This window comes from Centrocercus urophasianus, unplaced genomic scaffold (assembly GCF_019232065.1).
Source record: "Centrocercus urophasianus isolate 14NV4802_14NV808 unplaced genomic scaffold, USGS_Curo_1.0 seq_12, whole genome shotgun sequence".
Taxonomy (NCBI): Eukaryota; Metazoa; Chordata; class Aves; order Galliformes; family Phasianidae; genus Centrocercus; species Centrocercus urophasianus.
The window spans coordinates 31,699,939-31,719,338 of NW_024884364.1; the positions used below are offsets into that span (position 1 = coordinate 31,699,939).

A 19,400-nucleotide genomic window follows, 5' to 3' on the forward strand; every position below is an offset into this window, starting at 1 on the left:
AGAGAAGGAATGCACCTGCTGAAGTGGAAGCAAGGAGTAGTTCAGGAGACCTGGCAGGAAAGTGCTGGAGAACAAAAGTCATATAAGTAATACATAGAGGAAATGATGTGGTCCTGTTGCTTCTGGAGCTTTTCCTCTAGTGCATTTGGGTTCCAATTAAGGAAAATAGTGAATCAAAGCCTCAGTTTGGTCACTATAGCTAACACTAATGTAAAACTGTTGTGAATGAGAAGCATGCCTTTCAGATGGTCAAGTATTTTGAAAAACAGTAGAGAAAAGGAATAAGTGTGTAGAGAAAGAAACAAAAATGAGGCAGATTTAAAACAGCCAAGCTTGGCATCTCCTTGGCCTGATATGCTACTAAGAGAAGGGTCACATACTCATGTAGGTAAGGCAGCTAATTCAGTCTGTAGTTCAGCTTGTCTCCTACCTCAGCCTTTTCTAAAGGTTTCAGCTCTTAAACTATTCTCCATTTGAGGAAAGAACATTTGTTTTTTAATGTGCAGCTATTTCTAAGAATCTTTCTAATGTTCAAAACACTTTTCAAGCCAATTTTTGTGGGAAAATGAAGAATTTTAGTTTCTAGCACTGATCTCAAATTAGCTTTGGTGTTGTATCTCTAAGTGCTTCTTCCTTATTTCAATGCTTCTGATCATACTTTCTTTGACTCAACTAAGTAAGCTAAAGTACAGCCTGGAAGTGCATGGACTGGTGATTTCTTCTGCAGCATTCTTGTTTGTTAAAAGTACTCACAAATGAAGGTATCTAAATGCTTTTCAGTTTCCATCATCACAATTTGTTCAATTCTCCTGTGAGGAATAAAAAAAGTGCTTATGGCCACAGTGACAATGACAGAAGCCTTCAGTAAGCAACACTTTAAAAGTCCATTTTGCTCAAAGTGTGGGTTGGCACAGCAGGTTGTGTAGACATATGTTTCAGACTAACGCAACTGAGAACAAAAAATTTTGGAGGATTGCTCCAGCAGCTTACACGTTTGAGTAGCTGCCGAAGAAATGACATGGTGTACAAAATGACTTTGGAAGAGTTGGAAGAAAATGGGCAAAAATCCTCCCACTCAAAGGGAGAATTGGAAAGAAGTGTCTAGAGAAACTAGAGTGGGAGGTAGGAATCTGCATGGTACACAGCCTGATGATTCACAAAATGATTTTCCATTTGCAACAGGCTAGCAAACTTAGGACGTGATCCTTCAAATATTCATGAGCATGGGTAGTCTTGTACATGCACACTGTTCTCGGTGGCTGGGGTTTTGTACCTTTTACCATGCTGTGTTATGTCTTATCCCACACACATCCTAACCAATGCCAGTGACTGCATCACGATTCTATGGTTCATTAGAAAAATCAAAGTGAAAAAAGAACTAACAAGGTCAGTGAGAAATAAATAATAAAATATTAATACGTGTGTTGGTTGCCTAAGCAGCCCTGGGGAAAACAAAGGACATTTGAATCCAGTCACTGTGCAGCAGATGCACCCAAGAGGATTGCAGCTGATGAGTCCAAGCCAGCAGTGTGTGGGTAGAGGTGACAGGTGCTTCCCTGACAACTCCCACTTGTGTCCGATCCAGAATGAGACATGCACATTGTGGATGCTTTAGGCCATTACTGTGGGCTTCAACTAGTATTGTTTGCACTGAGGAGGCGGGGAAGAAATGCCTGCAATTGGGGCCAGCAAGCTACATGGGGAAACAGTAAAAGCAGTAATGTACTGAACGGAATACTTTATAAGGAGCCTTATCTCTTGTATAGGTAGAGGTGACCCAGTGAAACTGTGAACCTGGGATGCTGCTTGCCTTGAGTGTTCTGCTAGTCTATTCTGGGCAGTTGTAGTCAGGTTAGTTTCTCATAAGGTGGGAAATGTGAATTTTAAGACCACTTTAACCTGAGGAACTTCAGACTCAGAATCCCAACCTTCCAGGTGAGCTCCTCACCAAGGAGGAGCATCAGCTGGGCCTTTGGATGCAAAAACATCCTCCCAAACCAGCAGTGTACCCAGCATGTGGCAGCTGACCCTGTTTTGAGAAACCTCGCAGTGCTCCAAGACCTTCAAAGGCTGTTTCTTTCACTCCCTGTACTCCATCTCTTCCAAAATGACTGCCACCTCCTCGGTGTGGGTCCTAGTGGCACTGATGCTCATATAAGTTCAGATGAACTCAGATTCTGTGTAAGAATACAGATTTATATGTGTTGCCTCCAACAGTCTGCCTGGTTTGAGAATGATAGACCTCAATGGAGATGTATGCTCAAGCATCTGCTTGGCGCCAGTGTAACTGCGCAACTTTAGGTGCTCAGAGACATCATCTGGTAGGTACTAACATTTAAAGCATTCATAAACTGGGAGTCAATGTTCATCTCCTGTCAAAAATGAGCCAGAGTGCAGCAAAACACAATTTGCTCCTTTTGGTCTGTTTTCCGAGGCCAAATCAGTTAGAAACTCTCCAATTAAGAAAAGGACATGGGAAAATGCTATGTTTGAAAATTCCTTCCAAGACTTAGGGATGATGTAGTGCTTTTCTGAGGTTCACAGCCTTGTTCTCTCTCAAAGAAACATCAGTGTCAAACCATCTTTAGTCCTGCAGAGCACTTCAGTGTTAGAAAGGGGACTCTAAGGACCCTATGTTGGATATAGCTAATGTAGTGATGAGTATGTATTGCCATTTATAGACCTCAGGACCACTTGGGTTTTTGAAATCACTTATTTGCCAAATTTCTACCTCTTTCAGTGTTTTTACTAGTTTGTGAAAATCATAATGGGTGTTGTATGCATCTTTATATATGTACATGCTTAAGGATATGGCCAATCTACAGAATATCACAGATTGCAGTGTGGTAATGAGACAGCTGATCAGCCAGTGATTAAATGTTGCAGCAAAAGTTGCAGCACAGATGTAGCAACGTGCCATCTGAGGGACCTTAATAAGCTTGAGGATTGAGACAAGACACAAACATCTTGAAATCCAAAGTGATGAAGCACCAAAATCTGCAACAACCCTGAGGTATAGGCTGCAGTTATATCACCTAAGTGACAGTGGGTAGGAAACTTGCTGGAGACCTGAGGGAACTGAATACCAGGGTGAATATAAGCCAACAATACCCTCTCATTGCAAATATGGCAAACCATGTACTAGATCATGTTCAGAGATGAGTTTCCAGCACGTTCAAAGAAACTGTTATGCCCCTCTACTATGCACATCTGGAAACCTCTGTGTGGTTTTGTGCCCCTCAGTTCAGATAGGTTGTGGAGAACCTACACAGGGTCCAGGGGCAGGAGATCAAGTGGCCAAGGCTCTAGAGTACAGTACTTGTGAGGAGATGCTAAGAGAGCAGGCTTTAGTCTGGTACAGAAGAGGCTAATGGGTGATCTATTAGCAGCTTAAATCTACCCAAAGAGCAATTACAAAGATGACAAAGCCTATCTCTTCTCTGTAGTGCCAAATGGTGGTTTTGTACAAGTTCTAAATGCAGCTATTATTCTTTCTGAAGCTTTTTATCAAGAATTGTCTTTATTAATCCAAACCAAAAACCAGTCAATCCATTTTAACCACTTTTTCCACTTGGGTGACCTGGGATGGAATCCACTTATTAGATGCTTTCTCTTTTCTTCCTCTATTTTTATTTGGATGGAAATCAAAGTGTTCATAGAAGTTATCTAAGAGTACAGTTTTGAAAGTGGGGATGAAAGTGTTCAGACACTCATCTGAACACGAGTGTGACATGTCAGATTTTTAAAAAAGAGATACATGGAAAAGCAAAGAAATAAAATGAAAAAATATAATTGCTTAGGAAATTATAGGAAGTCTGATTGTTTTGCTGTTGTTTTAACTAGTCAGGGTGATATTACTTTTAGTAAAGTTTCTGAAATGCAGTTTTGGAAATCAATCAAAACTCACCAAACAGAATGTTTCCTTTCCCTTTGCTGATTTGAATCTTCTGTCAGTTTGGCATTATTTTTTACTGACTAGAAATGTTACTGTGATTAGTGGGATATATAGTTCAGGAAAATCATATGTCTCTTCTTTATGATTTAGGCTTCCTGGCAGATTGACTCATTAGCAATACTTCCTGATGTGTCACAGCAGCTCAACTTACTGGCCTGGAGGATGCAGTCAAGGTCTCAGAGGAAAGAAAGCTGTAGTAATAGCAAGAGCATCTCTCATAAGACTGCACTGCAGCTTTGGTGACCATAAGTGACTATAGATGTTTCAGAAAAAGGTTTGACATAACCCCACAAAGAAAACAAAATATTTCAGAATGGGTATGCCAGAAAAAAGCATGATTTAATCCTGCGAAGAAAAACAGAATTCAGAATCAGAGATCCTTATGGGTGCCTTCCAACTCAGGATATTCTGTGGTTCTATGAAACTTGCACGGGGCCCATTTTGTCAGTGCTGAGGGTAGCACCAGGCCTGACCCTCCTTCAGCAACTGCCTGGATTCCCCTCATGGCCCAAGTGCCCATCTCAGCTTCTGGGACCATCATTCTCTACCCTAGCAATGCTGCAGGCTGTCTCATAAGCGTCCCTTGCCTAACCTCTGCACCAGTCCTCTTGGCACCATGTTGTGGCATTGTCATTTGCCATACCACCAGCCCCATCTCCCAGACCAGAACCCCTGGATTCACGCTGGTTCTTCAGGAGCTGTGATGGCCTTTCTGCCCCTGGCTCTGGGGAACATCAACAAAAGCACAGCTGCTGTGGGGCACCTCAGCTCTCCCAGGCCCATGGGAGTTCTATTGGGTCGCTTCTGCTCCCCACGGTGTTGCCTGCAGTGCTGCGACAGACGAGTGTGCTCCGATGCTAACACACAATCTCATGGCTACAGAATATGATAAATAAATGTTGTTACAACCTGCACAGATGGCACGGCAGCAGCCCTCTGCTGGGACATCAGGTGTCGTTGCCAATCCAGCTTTTCAGGTCAGGACAGCACGTAACTCACTGCCTCCGGCCTGTCATCAGCATTACGTGCTTCCTCCTGCAGGACTGGTTAAATATTAACACCACAATATGCATATCGGGGCGGGCATGAGGGAAGACGCAGCCCTCACCTTATCTACCGTGGGGACAATGTCACACCAAAGCCCAGCAACGCAATCACGGGATCACACGGGCACTCACCCCACTGCACGGAGCAGGGAGAGGCGGCAGCTGGGCCTGGGGAAAGCTTCTTCCAGGAGGGAAGGTGAGGCTCACCGAGTGCTGCTTGTGTGTGACAGAGAGTGGGTGGAAAAACGCATTTAGGCACCCAGGGGAGGCGATCCTTGCTATCCTGCAGAGCTGCGTTGCCTGGCAGAGGAAGTGCTGGGAGAAACACAGCTCCCTGTGTTTCCTCCTCTCCCTGGCTCCTGCTTCAGCTGGGAGGCCATTGGCTGTCATGCATTTATGGCGATATTGTCCTCTTCATCAGGTGTGGGTGCAGACAGAATTGGACTTGGGTCAAGAGCAGGGGCTGGGAGCAGAGCCTGCAGCTGCCCCACACAGCCAGCAATGCCAACTGTTTGTTTATGAGTGAGATCACAACCACGTCTGCTTGCTTTAGGGACGTGCTGGGTCCTGGGGTGCTCTCTGTACCTGCAGATCCCTCCCGGGATGTTAACTTCCTGGAAAAGGACTCATTACTGATGTCTGTGTTTGCTTCCTGGTGCTACGTTCAGTTTCAGTTAAGGCCGCATATAAAGCTAATGCTGACAGCTACCAGGTGTGTATGTGCGTGCTACAGGCTGGAGCAGAGAGGGAAGGGAGAAGGCTCTTCAGCCCTCCCCTCAGCTACCTGCGCCAGCCTTCGAGTGAGCACGTAGCCAAGGAAACACAAATCTTTCAGAATACCTCAGGCATGCCCAAATCAACCTACAAACTACCCCCCTCCCAACACACGGTTGGAGAAATCGTCACACAGACTCAGCTTAAAACGTTGATTAATTGACAGGGCTGCCCTTTTAAGTTTGTCAAGCAAATTGAAAGCTTGCAAAATGGGGAAAAGCAGAGCAAACTGCCAGCTGATCTCATCACAGCTGCTGCGCTCAGCTCCACAAGATCCCTCCTGTTCAAAGCACTGATTGGTGAGTGGAGCTGCAGGATAATAGCTTGGCACCACAATCAAGCACACCTGGCTAGAGAACAAGAAGGGTTTTGTTGGAGATGTGGAGGCCATGGCTGCATGCCAGCATCTCCTGTGAGAATCCTCCCTGCTCCAAGTGCTGCTGCAGATCTCCCTTTGCTGTCCTTCCGTGTCTACTTTTACAAAAGTACTGCTGGAAATTAAGGTAGGGTTGTCGCGTAGAATGCTGAAATCAGATGCTTGCTCGAGTCTAGCAAAACAGCTGGGCCAGGACTCCTGAGGTTTGGCCCTTGGTGCAGTTTTGGTTTAAGCAAGAGGGTGACTAAAAAGTACACTTCTCACAGGAAACTCAGGGTATTTGTATGGTGATACTAATATTTATGCAGGGCCACAAAGAACACTTTTGAAACCAAAAATAATTTCCTGGCAAGAAATAAGGGCTCGCCACAAGACCACAGCCTCTGGGCTGCATCCCTCTCGTGAAGAAAAACTCAAATTTCCCAGATGAGAAGTTTGTAAACCGAGCAGTGCAGCTCCCATGTGTTTTGAGAGGGAAGAGAGCAATCATAGAATGGCTGGGGTTGGAAGAGATGTCAAAGATCATCAAGTTCCAACCGCTCTGCAGCAGGCAAGGTTGCCAATTGCTAGATCATCTCACACAAGTGAATCACAAAAGCTGGAAAAACAGAAAACGTAGAATTAAGGTGATGGCTTTGACCCCAAGTTCTGTACCCTATCTCTTTGAGGTTTGGTATTTCCCCAGGCTGGCTCTGGGTGAGGTGGCTAGGGGTGGGCAGGATTGCAGTGGTGATGCTGGTGCTAGGCTGCACCTGTGAATTTATGAATAGGAATCCCAATTTGGGGCTAACATACATGGAAAAACAATGAAACATTTTTGGGGATGTAACAATGCACTGGGGTGTGTTCCCATTTTCCCTCCTGAAGGCTGTCCTTATCTGTTTCTTGGAGGAAAACAGTTCCTGACATACCAATCAGCTCTGCAGCCCCAAAGACCAGTTAGGGCCTCACGTGAGGCTTTGCCTGACAAGCAAGTGGTGGAGCACAGTACTCATTACTCGGCCAGGACACTGCTAGTGGCACAGGCAGGGCACCCTCCATATGCGTGTGATTACAGGCAGCTAAAAGAATTGTTTTTCCCAGCCACTCATGATTAATAGTGCAGATAGGGCTTCCCTGACCCAATCGATCCTAAAGCAGTAGTGTTACAATAGACAAGATGGACTGAGGGATGCAAGGTCTGGAGGGGAAGTTTTCTCTGGTGAAGAAAAGTCTGTGTACTGAAAGCTCAGCTACTTCTTTTCAGACAGTGGTTCTAAGATTGGGTACTGCTTTTCCTTCAACCCTTGCCTTATTTAATCATCACTCTTTGTTTGCGTTACAGGTTACATAAGGTTACACTTAATCACAGGACGCAAAGCAGCAACTCATTACCAAGTTTCTCCGTAAGTTCTGTCCTTCAGCTTCTTCTCAAGCATTCAGTGGCTGCTGTGGCTTCCTGCCTTAGGGACCAGGAGAGAATGCTCCAATGGAGAGGTTCCAGAAGTTTGTTTTACTTCCTTTCATCTTAGCTGCCTCGCTCACAGGTAGGACATGTTCATAAACTAGGCAATGAGCCACTGTGGACAAAATGTGTGAGTTAATTTTAAAGTTATGTAAATGGCAGTTACCAGCAATATCAGGCTGAAGAGTAAATCCCACAAGGGAATTATTCAAAGTGTTTAAAATGGATAAGTTTTCATTTCAAATCTGAATGATCTAATAGCTTAGAGTGGTCTTCAGTGTGGAAGATGAGCAGTTGAGGGGTGGGGAGGAGGCTGCCCTCTCACTGCCACTGAGCAGGGATTTCCCCATTTCACTGCACCTACTCCTTACCCTAATCCTTACCCCCGTCTATTCAGGTGTGCTCTTGAGCTTGTAGCCACAAAGAGCTCAATAACAGCTTATTTTGCTTCCAGAAATATGTATAAATTATGACTTTTTTAGTTTGCCTTCAATTTACATTTTGCATGCCTGAGTCTCAAAGTGAATACAAATAGAAGGCAGAACCTTAAAGAAAATGACAATGAGGTGACTAGATGGGTATCAGAAATGATGCTGATTTGTTTATTGTCATTTAGTTGTGGTTCTAAGAGGCACTGAAAGGATGATCTGCAGTGGGATGAGAGGGAAGGTATATTGGCTTAATAACCAATAAAAGGAAACACAATACAGCAAAACACAGTGAGTTTATTGGGCAGAGTGCTGTTCCCAGTAGAGTTATACAGGGATATGTGGTGTTCAACAAACTGCTAAACAACTCATGAAGAGCAGTGTGAGCTGTCAGGTGGCAGACTGTGCAGGTGGTGTGGAATTACTTATGGTAGCCAAAGGCATGAAAAGACTATGAAGGTTTGCCAGAAAATGTCACGATGCCAAGTGAATCAGTAATAAAAAGCAGAAAATATTCAGTGCTAAGCATCATTTAACTGAAGATGAAGAGTAGATATCTTTGGGAAGAGAATGAGTTGCTGAGAAAGAGAGGGAATTTCAGCACTTAGTGTCTTCAACTGGGGAAATGCGATGGCATTATATAAATCCACACAAGGCTTATGTCTCAAATACTGAATGTTGAGCTATCCCTTCCATTTCAAAGAGGACAAACTATGTCTGAGTTATTAATTGTGGCAGAGGTGATATGAGGAATGAGAAGAAGATTCTGACATTTTTTTTTCTACCTGTAGGAAAAAAAAATAGTAAAGACATTTTAGAGTATTTATATGGAGGTGAAGAGTAGAATGGCTATTTAGAGTTTTAGTAAGTTTTACTTGTGGCCACTAGTTCTATTAGAAAGTGGATGTAAATCAAACCAAAGTGTGTGCTTTTCTTGACAGGATGTCATCAAATAGTAAAACTCTTGGTCACTGCACGTGGGGGATACCAAATTATAAATAGACTGGAAAAAAAGCTATATGCAGACATAATACAGGTGCATGTGCAACTGTTGGTTCAGGCAGTCCTCAAGTCTCATATTTTGAGACACTGAGATGTTACAGTTAGGAAGCCTCAATTTTACTTGTTTTCTTTCTTGTATTGTCTTCTCACATTCAGAACAGGAGTTTTGTGAGTTTTAGTGGGTGTCTATTTCACCGATGCTTTTAGTCAAACACAATTGCGATGTTTTACTGCCCCAGCTTCAAGCTGTGTTGGGGCAGCAGGCATTGCTCACACTGTGTGATGCAGCCAAAGGGCCACAGCCCACAGTGGGCAGAAAAAGTGTATTGTGGAGAGAAAAAAGTGCTATTCTTGGAAGAAGTGTCACTGCACATGGGCTACCAAGACAGCTGCATGGCAATTTGAGTATTGCCCTGGGTGGGCACCGTGCACCTTTTGGCAGCAATTGCACTGCCGGGCTGACATAGTGCGGAATCCCAGCTTGCTGCCAGTGTGTTGCATGTGCTGCTGAGATGCTCCCAGCCTGGGAACCCGTATGCCACAGTACAGGAGGAGGAGAGGTCCAGCAGCAGAGATAGAAGAGGTTGCAATTGGCCTCTTTCAAATAGTGTCAGACAAAAGATGAGAAAATGCAATTGGGGGATGTGCAGGACTTTGTGTGGGTGGCAAAAATGTCACTAAGTACCTGTAGACTGGCGTTGCTTGACTGAAATGTCATATATAAGCATTTTAGAGTATTATTAAATCAGAAAATAAGCTTGTCCTTCTCTGCAGGCTTTAAGAAGCTCTAACTTAATTTGGTTTTCAAAAAGCTCAGATTCATGGCTGCTGGTTTGTGAAATAAAGTTGAGATGCTCTGAAGAAAAACCTACTAAATCCAAAACCATTTATTGCAGACCTGGGCAAAGCTGTGAGGTAAGAGAGGCAGAAAACAAGGTGCAATGAGCACAGGACTAAAGAAGGAAAGAAAAAGGAATTTTAAACAAACTGGAAGGAGAAGAGTAGAAAAACAAATAGCAAAGTAGGAAAGGACACAGATGGCACAAAAACTGAAGGATAAAATACAGAGTTTTGGGAGGTTGGTAACAGCACTGAGGAGGAGAATATTTTTGAAATATCATAGTGATGATGGGGGGAAAAAAAGATTTATGGCAAAAGGATGAATCCATCCTGTCTTTAGTTGTGTTGCGTGTAAATAGATCATTTACACGAGGAGGAAAAAGCAAGTCAGTAGAGGAGGGGAGGGAAAGAAGAAAGGTAACCATGTCTTAATGCCCTGAAATGCTGCTGAAACCTTCAGAATGACAAAGCAATTCTATAGAGTTACTTCAGGTGGGAAAGGAAAAATACCAGGGACAAAAGCAAAGGTGGTTCCTTGGAAAATGAAGTTGCTAGGTATCAGCTATGGCCCTGAGAACTGAAGAGGCAATTCTGTGTCTTCAAAACTCATGGTGAAGTGACAGCGAAACTGTGTGACAGGGGAGGGAATAAGGAGTTCCTGAGGGTGTTGATGTGCATTTGTGTGCTGCTGGGAAGGACAGCAACTGAAATACTGTGAACAGTTATCATATAAAGGAGACTTTCACCACTGGTGACTTCTTTATAAACATATAATAATGTGACCCAGAGGAGGTGTCCCAACTCAGCTCTGCTCTTCAAAGCTCAAGTGATAATGCAGCATCATGAAGGCAGTCTGACACTTCCCTCGGTGAGGGAAGTCATCGGTGAGGCCGTTTGTCTGTGTGGGATTTCTTACTGGTTGTATATGAGGAAGCAGAAGTTAAAGCAGCTGTTAAGCACTGAACACATATTTCCTGTAAAGTGTGATGGCAGTCCCGCCTGAAGCTTTAATTTGGCTGAAAGCAACCATCTGCAAGTTATTTTTTAAGCGCTATGTAAATGAAACCAGCAGTTTTTTTCTTACTAGTGTAAGAAACAAAGCCCAGTAAAAGAATGAAGAACACCAGCTGAAAGCACTGGTAATTCAGTTTTGTTCCCGTTTCTGTTGTGAACGTCCTCTTTGACCTTACAGAAGTGACTTTATCAGTGTTTGTATGTGGGTTGAACAGTGGAACCAATTGTTGATTTGGGACCCTGTGTGCTACTGCAAGATTAAAAAAGAAATAGGCAAAAAGATAAAGAGGTGAGTTTATAATCATCAAAAATATTTTGGCAACTGATAGAAGGCTTATAAAACTCCTTAGGTCTAAATGGAGGCAAGGTCAAGCAATTTCCCATTCCTTGATTCTCCTGCCAACCATAAAATCCCCATCCAAGTCTTCTGGGCCTCTTTTCTAGATCTCAAAAATCAGTAAAAGAGCATCTATTACACAGCAGATCCTGGCTGGTGGAGGAAGATGTAGATTCCACCATATCTGTGGACAAATAAAACACGATTATGTTAGATAAATCAAAGGATAACACATACCTACTATATTCTCCTGATGAGATGAAAACAATATTAACCCTGTACTGTTAGAGCAAATGATCACCAATTTTTCATGTTTGGCAATAGATTTCAAGCCTGTAGTGATACTCACAGATGTGATCTCATATCAGTGTACTGGAAGTCACATCATTTATTCAGAGCTGCGGCAAACCACTATGCTCCTTAAGAGTGAGAAGTGTTTGCACAGGCTAAGAAATAAAACACAAATGCACAGATGAGAGTTAGCATTAAGAGGAACAGTATGAATAAGTACTGCAGTCCTTCATGAGCAACTAAATGAATTTTAGTGTTAACTCTGAGGAAGCTTGCGGTCAACTGAGTCCATCATCATGGTAGAAGTTTTTGTCTGCCTAAGCCAACTAGGAAAAATGCACACACAGTGAAAATCAGAAATCTCAACACATCCATGTGTTATAGACTATAGCTGTAAAAGGACTAGTATTGTCAAGGCTGGTTACAATATGAGGGGAAAAAAATAATTCAAACGTGTTTGGGCTCAGGACAGCGTCTCAAGGTCAGCAATATCTGTTTGAACAGGAATCACAGCACTTGGACGCTGAGTACCAGGGAAAAGGAACATACTATATGGCAAATGGTCTCACTGGAATGCACTTCATCAGTATGTGTTCATTAGAAATCTTGTAGCTCTGTAAATAATACCATCCACAGACACATGGACAATCTCTTACATTCAGAAAGTGACAAAGAGAGGAGAGACGAGAGCTTTTAGTCACTTTATTGTGTTAAATGTTATATGGGTGGATAGTGATAAGACAAGGGGGAATGGTTTTAAACTGAGATGGGAGGTTAGATATTAGGAGGAAGTTTTTCCCTCTGAGGGTGGTGACGCACTGGAACAAGTTGTGGATGCCCCATCCCTGAGAGGCATTCAAGGCCAGGCTGGATGTGGCTCTGGGCAGCCTGATCTGATGGTTGGCGACCCTACACACAGTAGGGGGGTTGAAACTAGATGATCTTTGAGGTCTTTTTCAACCCAGGCCAGTCTATGATTTATAAAGCAATGTATTAAGGCATGCCTTTAGATTGGATTGCTGAGTCGGTCTTCAAGGTGTTTCTTGTTTAAAACATTTCAGTTCACCTTTACAAGACTGAAACTTTGAGGAAATGTTACTGAAAAAATTGTTCTACTAAGTTGAACAAAAATATGCTTTATCATATCTTATCTGGCTTTATTAGCTATCAGTAGAAGTGACCCTTTTTATTTAATGTTTTCTTGCTCATACACAGATATGCTCTGAAAAATGGTAGAGGTAACATAAGGAAGGTGGAAAATATCTGTGAAGTTTTTTTTATAAACACGAGAGAACTCAGTGCCAAGCACACAAAGATCCAGCTAGGTTGTTAAAAACCTGCAAAACAAAGGCTGAAAGTACTCTGTCCACCCACTGCGTGTGTTTGAAGAAAGAGAGGAGCTATTTATATTAAAGAACAATTCTTGGCACAAAACTGTGTGGATATAAACTACCTGGGATTAAGTGGGAGCTGGGAATTAAAAAATGGTGTTGATGTAGGGACAATGGGATTACAGGCCATGTGCCAGGAGAGCCTGCTCAGAGGTTCTGCTTGTGAAGTTGTAACTGAGATAGGGCTCCTGTAAGGTTTATGCAAGTACTAAACCTCCCTTTCATGTGAAACAATACAGCACATACTTCCTTTCTCATGCCAGCTAATGACCAAATGAAAAATGAATTTTTCAGTAATTTGTAAATGAATCCATTAATAATTAAACTACATAAAATGAACCAAACCTGAGTTGAACAAAACCTGTAAAAATTACATCATTTTCCTGAATACAGTTAGCACTGGAGTGGCAGTCATTTCATATTTTCTGTCTCCCGGAAAATAATTGTACACTTATACTCAGGCTGAATTTGCAGACATGGAGTTTTAATTACACTGCTATGGACCATAGCATCTAAATGCTGTAATTATGCAGAGCTACAGCTTGAATCATTAGGATAACGCTGGCAGTACTGCTGCTTTCTCAGGATGAATATTTGGCAGAAAGTGATAAAACTTGGCACTGAGGAATGTCTCACTGGCTGGACTGCAGAAAGCTTGTAGAATCTCAGTCCTTAAAAGTGATGCCTAGTGATAGTGGAGCCCGCAATGTGAGTCTTCCTTCCCCGCTTCCCTTTACCTGCAAACAGCATGGCTGTGGGTGTCAATAACTTATTAAAGCAGTGACAGTGCCTTAGTAAAACTAATGACAGTATACATTTTGGGTTCTGCTCTACAAGAAAGACATTAATTAAACCTGAGTGAGTTCAGTAGGAGGCCATTAAAGTGGTCATGGGCTGGATGGAGCACTTGCCCTTTGAGAAGCAGCTTACAGAGCAAGGCCTGTTTAGCTTGGGGAAGAGAGAGCTGTGGGGGAACTTAGAGTAGCCTGCATGCAGTGGAGCAGTTTGCTTGGAAAAACTGTGTGGTCTCTGTCATCTTTAGAGGTTTTTCTCCAGACCTGACTGGATAAAGCTGTGAGCAACATATTCTAACCTTGAGATGACCCTGCTTTGAGACAGAGGTTGGACTGAAGTCAGAGGTCCCTTTCAACCTGAATTACTGGATGACTATTTTGTCATCTACTCCTTGAAAGCCATGGGTAGTGGCCTTTTTTCTACTGCACATGAACATAGCATGTTCTGGAGAATCATAGAATCATCACAGTTGGAAAAGACCTACAGATCATCCAGTCCAACTGTCCACCTATCACAACAGAACCTCGCCAAAACCCATAGGGATTCACACAAGAACAAAGACCCAGAGAAGCAGGTTCCCAGTTTTACACAGAAGTATTCTACTGAGTCCTGTTCCCTAAGAACAACCCAGATTATTTCCTGGGTATCTTAATGTTTGAAGATTTGTCCCTCAGGAAATACAATATTCTCCCCCTGATTAATATTTTAAGATTTGTCTGTTTCCACTGAATATTTCTGGGATGAAAGTCACATCTGCTGCATTGAAAAGAGGCTCTCTATCTTTGTCCTTCACTTTCTACTTAGGAGAAGCAAGTGCTTCTGCCTTCTCTTGCACAGGAGATCTACCACCTGCCTGGGCAACAGCTGCAGGCAGATTCCTCTGAGGGCAATATGAGATCCTCAGCCTGTAGACAAAGACAAGAAAACAAAATGCCACAATTAGAAGTGAGCTTTTGGTTCTGTAGAATAGTAGCTAAGCTTCATGGTACTTCTAAGGAGAAAAACTCATGAAGTCAAGCAGTTCTAGTTAGTAGAAAACCTGAAATGGTGGGTAATGTATGGGGTGCTTGCAAGAGGAATAAGGAAAGAGGTAGATGAATAGGGGAAGGTATATGGAAAGATGCAAAAAATCAGTGGCAATCTCAGTTATGGAAAGAAAACTAGATACACACTCCTTTATTCATTTAAAATCTAGATATGTCATGTATTTTCCTATCTAAAAGTGGAACTTTTCCTTCTGCAAAGGAAAAGTTGTCTACTACTGCTAGACACTATAGAAAACAAGGTAAGAATACTTCTGAAAGCATCAGGTACTGTCAGAGAGGAGGGAAATGCCAGCTCAGAATTGTCACCAGCTTTTCCCAAAAATGTTTAATACCCTAGTGCTCCTTGTAAGCCAGGACTGTGGTTTTTCAGCTTTCAAATGCTGACTTCAAGTCATATGTCTTTATTGGTGATAATCATAAAATCATAGAATCCTTAGAGTTGGAAGGGGCCTTTAAAGACCAGCTAGTCCAACTCCCCTGTAATGAACAGGATATCCATAGCTAGATCAGGTTTCTCAGAGCATAGACTAGCCTGATCTTGAATATTTCCAGGAATGAGACTTCCACCACAACTCTGGACAACCTGTTCCAGTGCCTCACCACTCTCACTGTGAAATACTTTCATATTTACAGGTTGTTTTCTTTTTCCTTCCAGGTCTTAGCTTTTGTTATTCTATTCTGGATGGCCCTACTAATGCTACAGTCCTTGCTGGTTCAGAAGCCCGGTTTAATTGCACAGTGGCAAGTGGATGGGCAATTCTCATTTGGTTGTTGAATGCAAATCCTGTCCTCACTGTCATAAGTTCTCATGGACCTATTGAAACATCAGATCGCTTCACCTCTCATAGCTATAACAACAGTCAAAGTTTCACCTCAGAGCTGATCATCCACAACACCCAGCTAAATGACTCTGGAAAAATTGAGTGCAGCATCCAGAAGCTTGATGGTAGCAGCTTTGCCTTTCTTTCTGTACAAGGTGTGTATAGCCACCAGTAGAAAGCTATTTTATTATCTCACGTTTAAAGAAATCCTCTGATTGATTGTGCAAATTACCCTGTGAAGGAGTATGTGCTCTCATTTACTATAATTTGTCTCCACGGAGGACCTTGTGTTAATTTTAGTCAAAGTAGGTTTCAGTCACAAAGTGCCATCAAAAAGGCTTGAACTGCCCTTGTTTTTCCTGTTATATCTCTTATTCTTCATTGGACTACATTAAGTGCCAGAAGTCTGTACCAGGCCCACTGGCAGTCAGTCAAAATGGATCTTTTGCCTAGAAACATTATGGATTACCTTTACTCCTCTCTTTCTTTGTACCTGAGCCTTCTGCTATCTTTAGGACAGATTTCTCTCCTGCTGTCTGATTTAGGAATCAATCTGTAGCCCACTTTTTGAGTTTGATTTAATGATGTGCAGAAGTAAAGTCTTTGAGACACAAGGTGATACTTTTAAAGTGATGGCTGTCACAAACTACCATTTCCAAAGAAGAAAATGCTCCTGCATTATCAAGTCCCTGAGTATGAGATTTTTTTGTTCTCTTCAAAGCATCAGTAGTTACAGAATGCAGCCAATAAAGCAGTATCTAATGATCAGACACTGTCCATTTCAGAGTTGCTTCATGTGATGGGAATATCTCACCTGTAAACGTTTCTTGGTAAGGTTTCCAAAGCCATACTTAAAGATTATGGAGAAACTCTCTTATTTGATTGTGTTGTCCTTCAGCTAGAAAAATAATGCCTAAAAAGTGTAATTTCCTGTTTTTTAATCAAAAGGTATTGAAAGTTAAGAGCAGTGCTTTAAGCATACTGAACAATGTGCCAATTTAGATGCAACATCTGGTTCTTTATATAATGAACATCTTATGTCAGTGTTAATCATCTGTTTTAAAATTCACGTCTCAACGTATAGCTAATTTGGGTTGACAAAATAAGATTTAAAACTACTGGATAGAAGGCAATGTGGCTAAATATTGTGAAAGAACAAAACTTCTTTTCCCTCCTGCAGTTAATGGATCTTTACTCATGAAAAACAGCACCTTAATAGTTAAAGAGAACACAACAGTTGAAGTTGTTTGTGAAGCCATAGGATGGGCTCCAGCTCCAGAAATTACCTGGATGACAAATGACTCTCTTGTTGATAAGTCGAGGTATGTTACCCAGCAAAGTCAAGGATCTAACAGCCTCCACAACGCCCTGAGCGTCCTGACTTTGACTCCAGTGAATACTGAGATTTTGACATGTTTAGCTGATATAGAAGCACTCCCAAGCCCTCAGAACGCAACCATAGCTGTTATTGTTGGCAACTCTACTCTAGGTAAGTGAATGCTTTTTTGTACTTTGTTCTATTTTCTCAGAACTGTGCTTTACATTTTGTATTGCTTTGAAAAGGCTTTCATTTGTAACTAAAATACTGTTAGATATGCAAAGGTGATAGAATTAGGACTTGATAGTTAAATCTGATATGTAAGTACAGGAAGCTTCACTTTTGTGAAAGAACTGGTACAAGTCTAATGAACCACAAAGTCCACTTAGATCAAAGAGTCATTGGGCCTGTAACCCTCCTCCTATTATGGTCTCTTTCATGTTGTAGAGGAACATGAAAATTCCACTACAGCAACATATGTAAAACTCTTGGAACAGTGCATCAATTGCTTTTAGTTGACTTTTCTTTAGGGAAATTCAAGGTTGCATATTAAACTAAGCATGAGTGTTGAGCAAGTCTTTCAAGAACTACTAGCAAACATTTGATAACCCTAAATATTGTTGCTAATGTTGTCAGCATTTTTTTGGTAATGCTGTTCATCTTTGACCTCATTGATGACCCTTGAAAATGTATTCCAGAATTTTACATGCTCATAATATTAAGACGTTCATAAAAAAAGTTTTGTCTGATTTGCCCTGACAATGTGAAACAAAGTTAGTGTTAAATTCCCATTGAAGGTCTAACTTCATGATTTTGAGGAATCCTATGTAAAATGCTTTTCCATAACACAGCAAGAAAAACTAAGACACAGCATTTCTTTATGATTTAGCCATAGTTTAATGTAGATGGGGAGACAATCACAGATCGTCCTTGGGAGCACAAGACAAGCTGAGTATGAGGAGCTAATAGCATGGCAGGTAGCCAGGGTTATTTGATATAGCTACACTGCTGAGATAGTGACACAATCCACCACACAGTGACGTCCCTTTTATTAGTCTTAGTCCATGGGAAATGCATGGGTTATTTGGAGTATTTTCTTCTTCACAGTGAGTCTATGTAACCCCATCTGCCTTCTGTGTGTAGAGTAGGGCCTTAAATCTGTGTTTCTCTTCATGATGTGGTGAGCACTATGAACTTCTATGATCACATTGACAGCTTCTCTTGATGAACTGATTATTCTAGGTGAATATACCATACCCAAAACATTCTCGTAGAGTTTTGATGAAGGGTATAATATAGAAGTTTTTACATATAAACAACTGAAAAGGTTGAGTAATTTTGCCTTTAATGTATGAATCATTACTTGCTCTGTAATGCAATTGAAAAAGTTCATTTCAACATTATTAATGTGATTATTTTGTAGTCAGATTGTTCCTAATGACTAAGCAAAATAGAACTACCCTGAGGAAATCAATAAATTCCTTTGCCTACTCGTTTGTGAAGTACTGAGGTGTACACCATCGGTTTCCATAGCTACTCATTGTAAATCAGAAGACGAGAAAAACAGATGTCATGAAGCACAATTAGTGTATAATTAGTGATTGTATAGGGCCATCTTTCATTGCTTTTTGGAAAAATTATTTTGCAGCATCAGGCACTCAACATCTGTCAGCATTTGAGCATATGAAGTCTACAGATTATTAGAATGAAATAGACCTGACATTTATGACAGAGGACAATATGTAATGCACATCGCACATGAAATTTCAAACCTTGTTTGGTTTTTCATGAACAGACTCAACCTTGGCTATTTGTCAGGAATAAGACATTGTCAGGAATAAGAAGACTTAAGGTGCTTGAAGCTCTTGTATTATACAATTCAGCCTTCACTTAAAAGCTTGAGGAATCTAATTCCTCCAAGTTCTTGATGAGCAGTACTTGTTTATTCATGAAAATGGCATCCCAAAGCCCTCTGAGCCCCCTTCAGCCAGCCATCACCTCACCAGTGTTCTTCCTACATGTCTAGATCACTCCTCATCTCAAAACTCTTCGTATGGGTAACAAATTGACACCATCAGTTACTCATCCTGATAGGTACCTCACTCCCAGCAAAATTTGGCTGAGTTCCAGATTTGGGAATTTCTATGAAGTTATTGCAACAGATGTATTCACAAAGCTGTTCTTGAAAATGAAGCTCTTGGCAAAGTCCCTTAGCTGGTCCCAAGTTCTTTGTGGCATCAGTGTTGACTCCATGCAGTCTTTGGACTGCAGTAATGGAGAGTGAGGATATGCCAGATGCCTGATCTTCCTTTGTTTTTTCTTAGCCAGAAAATTCCTTAGTGTTCAACAAGTGATGTCCAGCTTTGTTCAGTCTCTAGTTTCTCCTTTGGCATCAGCATGTGCCAGAGAAAATTCCTTTTCTTAAAGTACTTTACACAAGGCTGCTTTAAGAAGAGTACTTGAAGGGAGCTTGTAAGTAAGAGGGGGACTGACTAACAGCAATAGGACAAGGCAGAATGGCT

At 41.8% G+C, this 19,400-nt stretch overlaps 1 protein-coding gene across 5 annotated transcripts in view; it reads left to right on the forward strand.

The window, feature by feature from the left end:
* Window positions 1-19,400, forward strand: part of IGSF5 (immunoglobulin superfamily member 5) — a 46,189-nt gene that overhangs the window by 6,971 nt on the left and 19,818 nt on the right. Inside the window, exons 1-4 of one of the 5 annotated variants that reach the window (XM_042810340.1) lie at window positions 5,057-5,197; window positions 7,476-7,677; window positions 15,395-15,715; window positions 16,741-17,049. In XM_042810340.1, the coding sequence (XP_042666274.1) occupies window positions 7,620-7,677; window positions 15,395-15,715; window positions 16,741-17,049 (688 nt within the window). In that variant the 5' untranslated portion in view covers window positions 5,057-5,197; window positions 7,476-7,619. Of the gene's footprint in view, window positions 1-5,056; window positions 5,198-7,475; window positions 7,678-15,394; window positions 15,716-16,740; window positions 17,050-19,400 lie in introns of those variants that run through there. The other 4 variants (XM_042810336.1, XM_042810341.1, XM_042810339.1 and 1 more) reach the window with 4 other exon arrangements.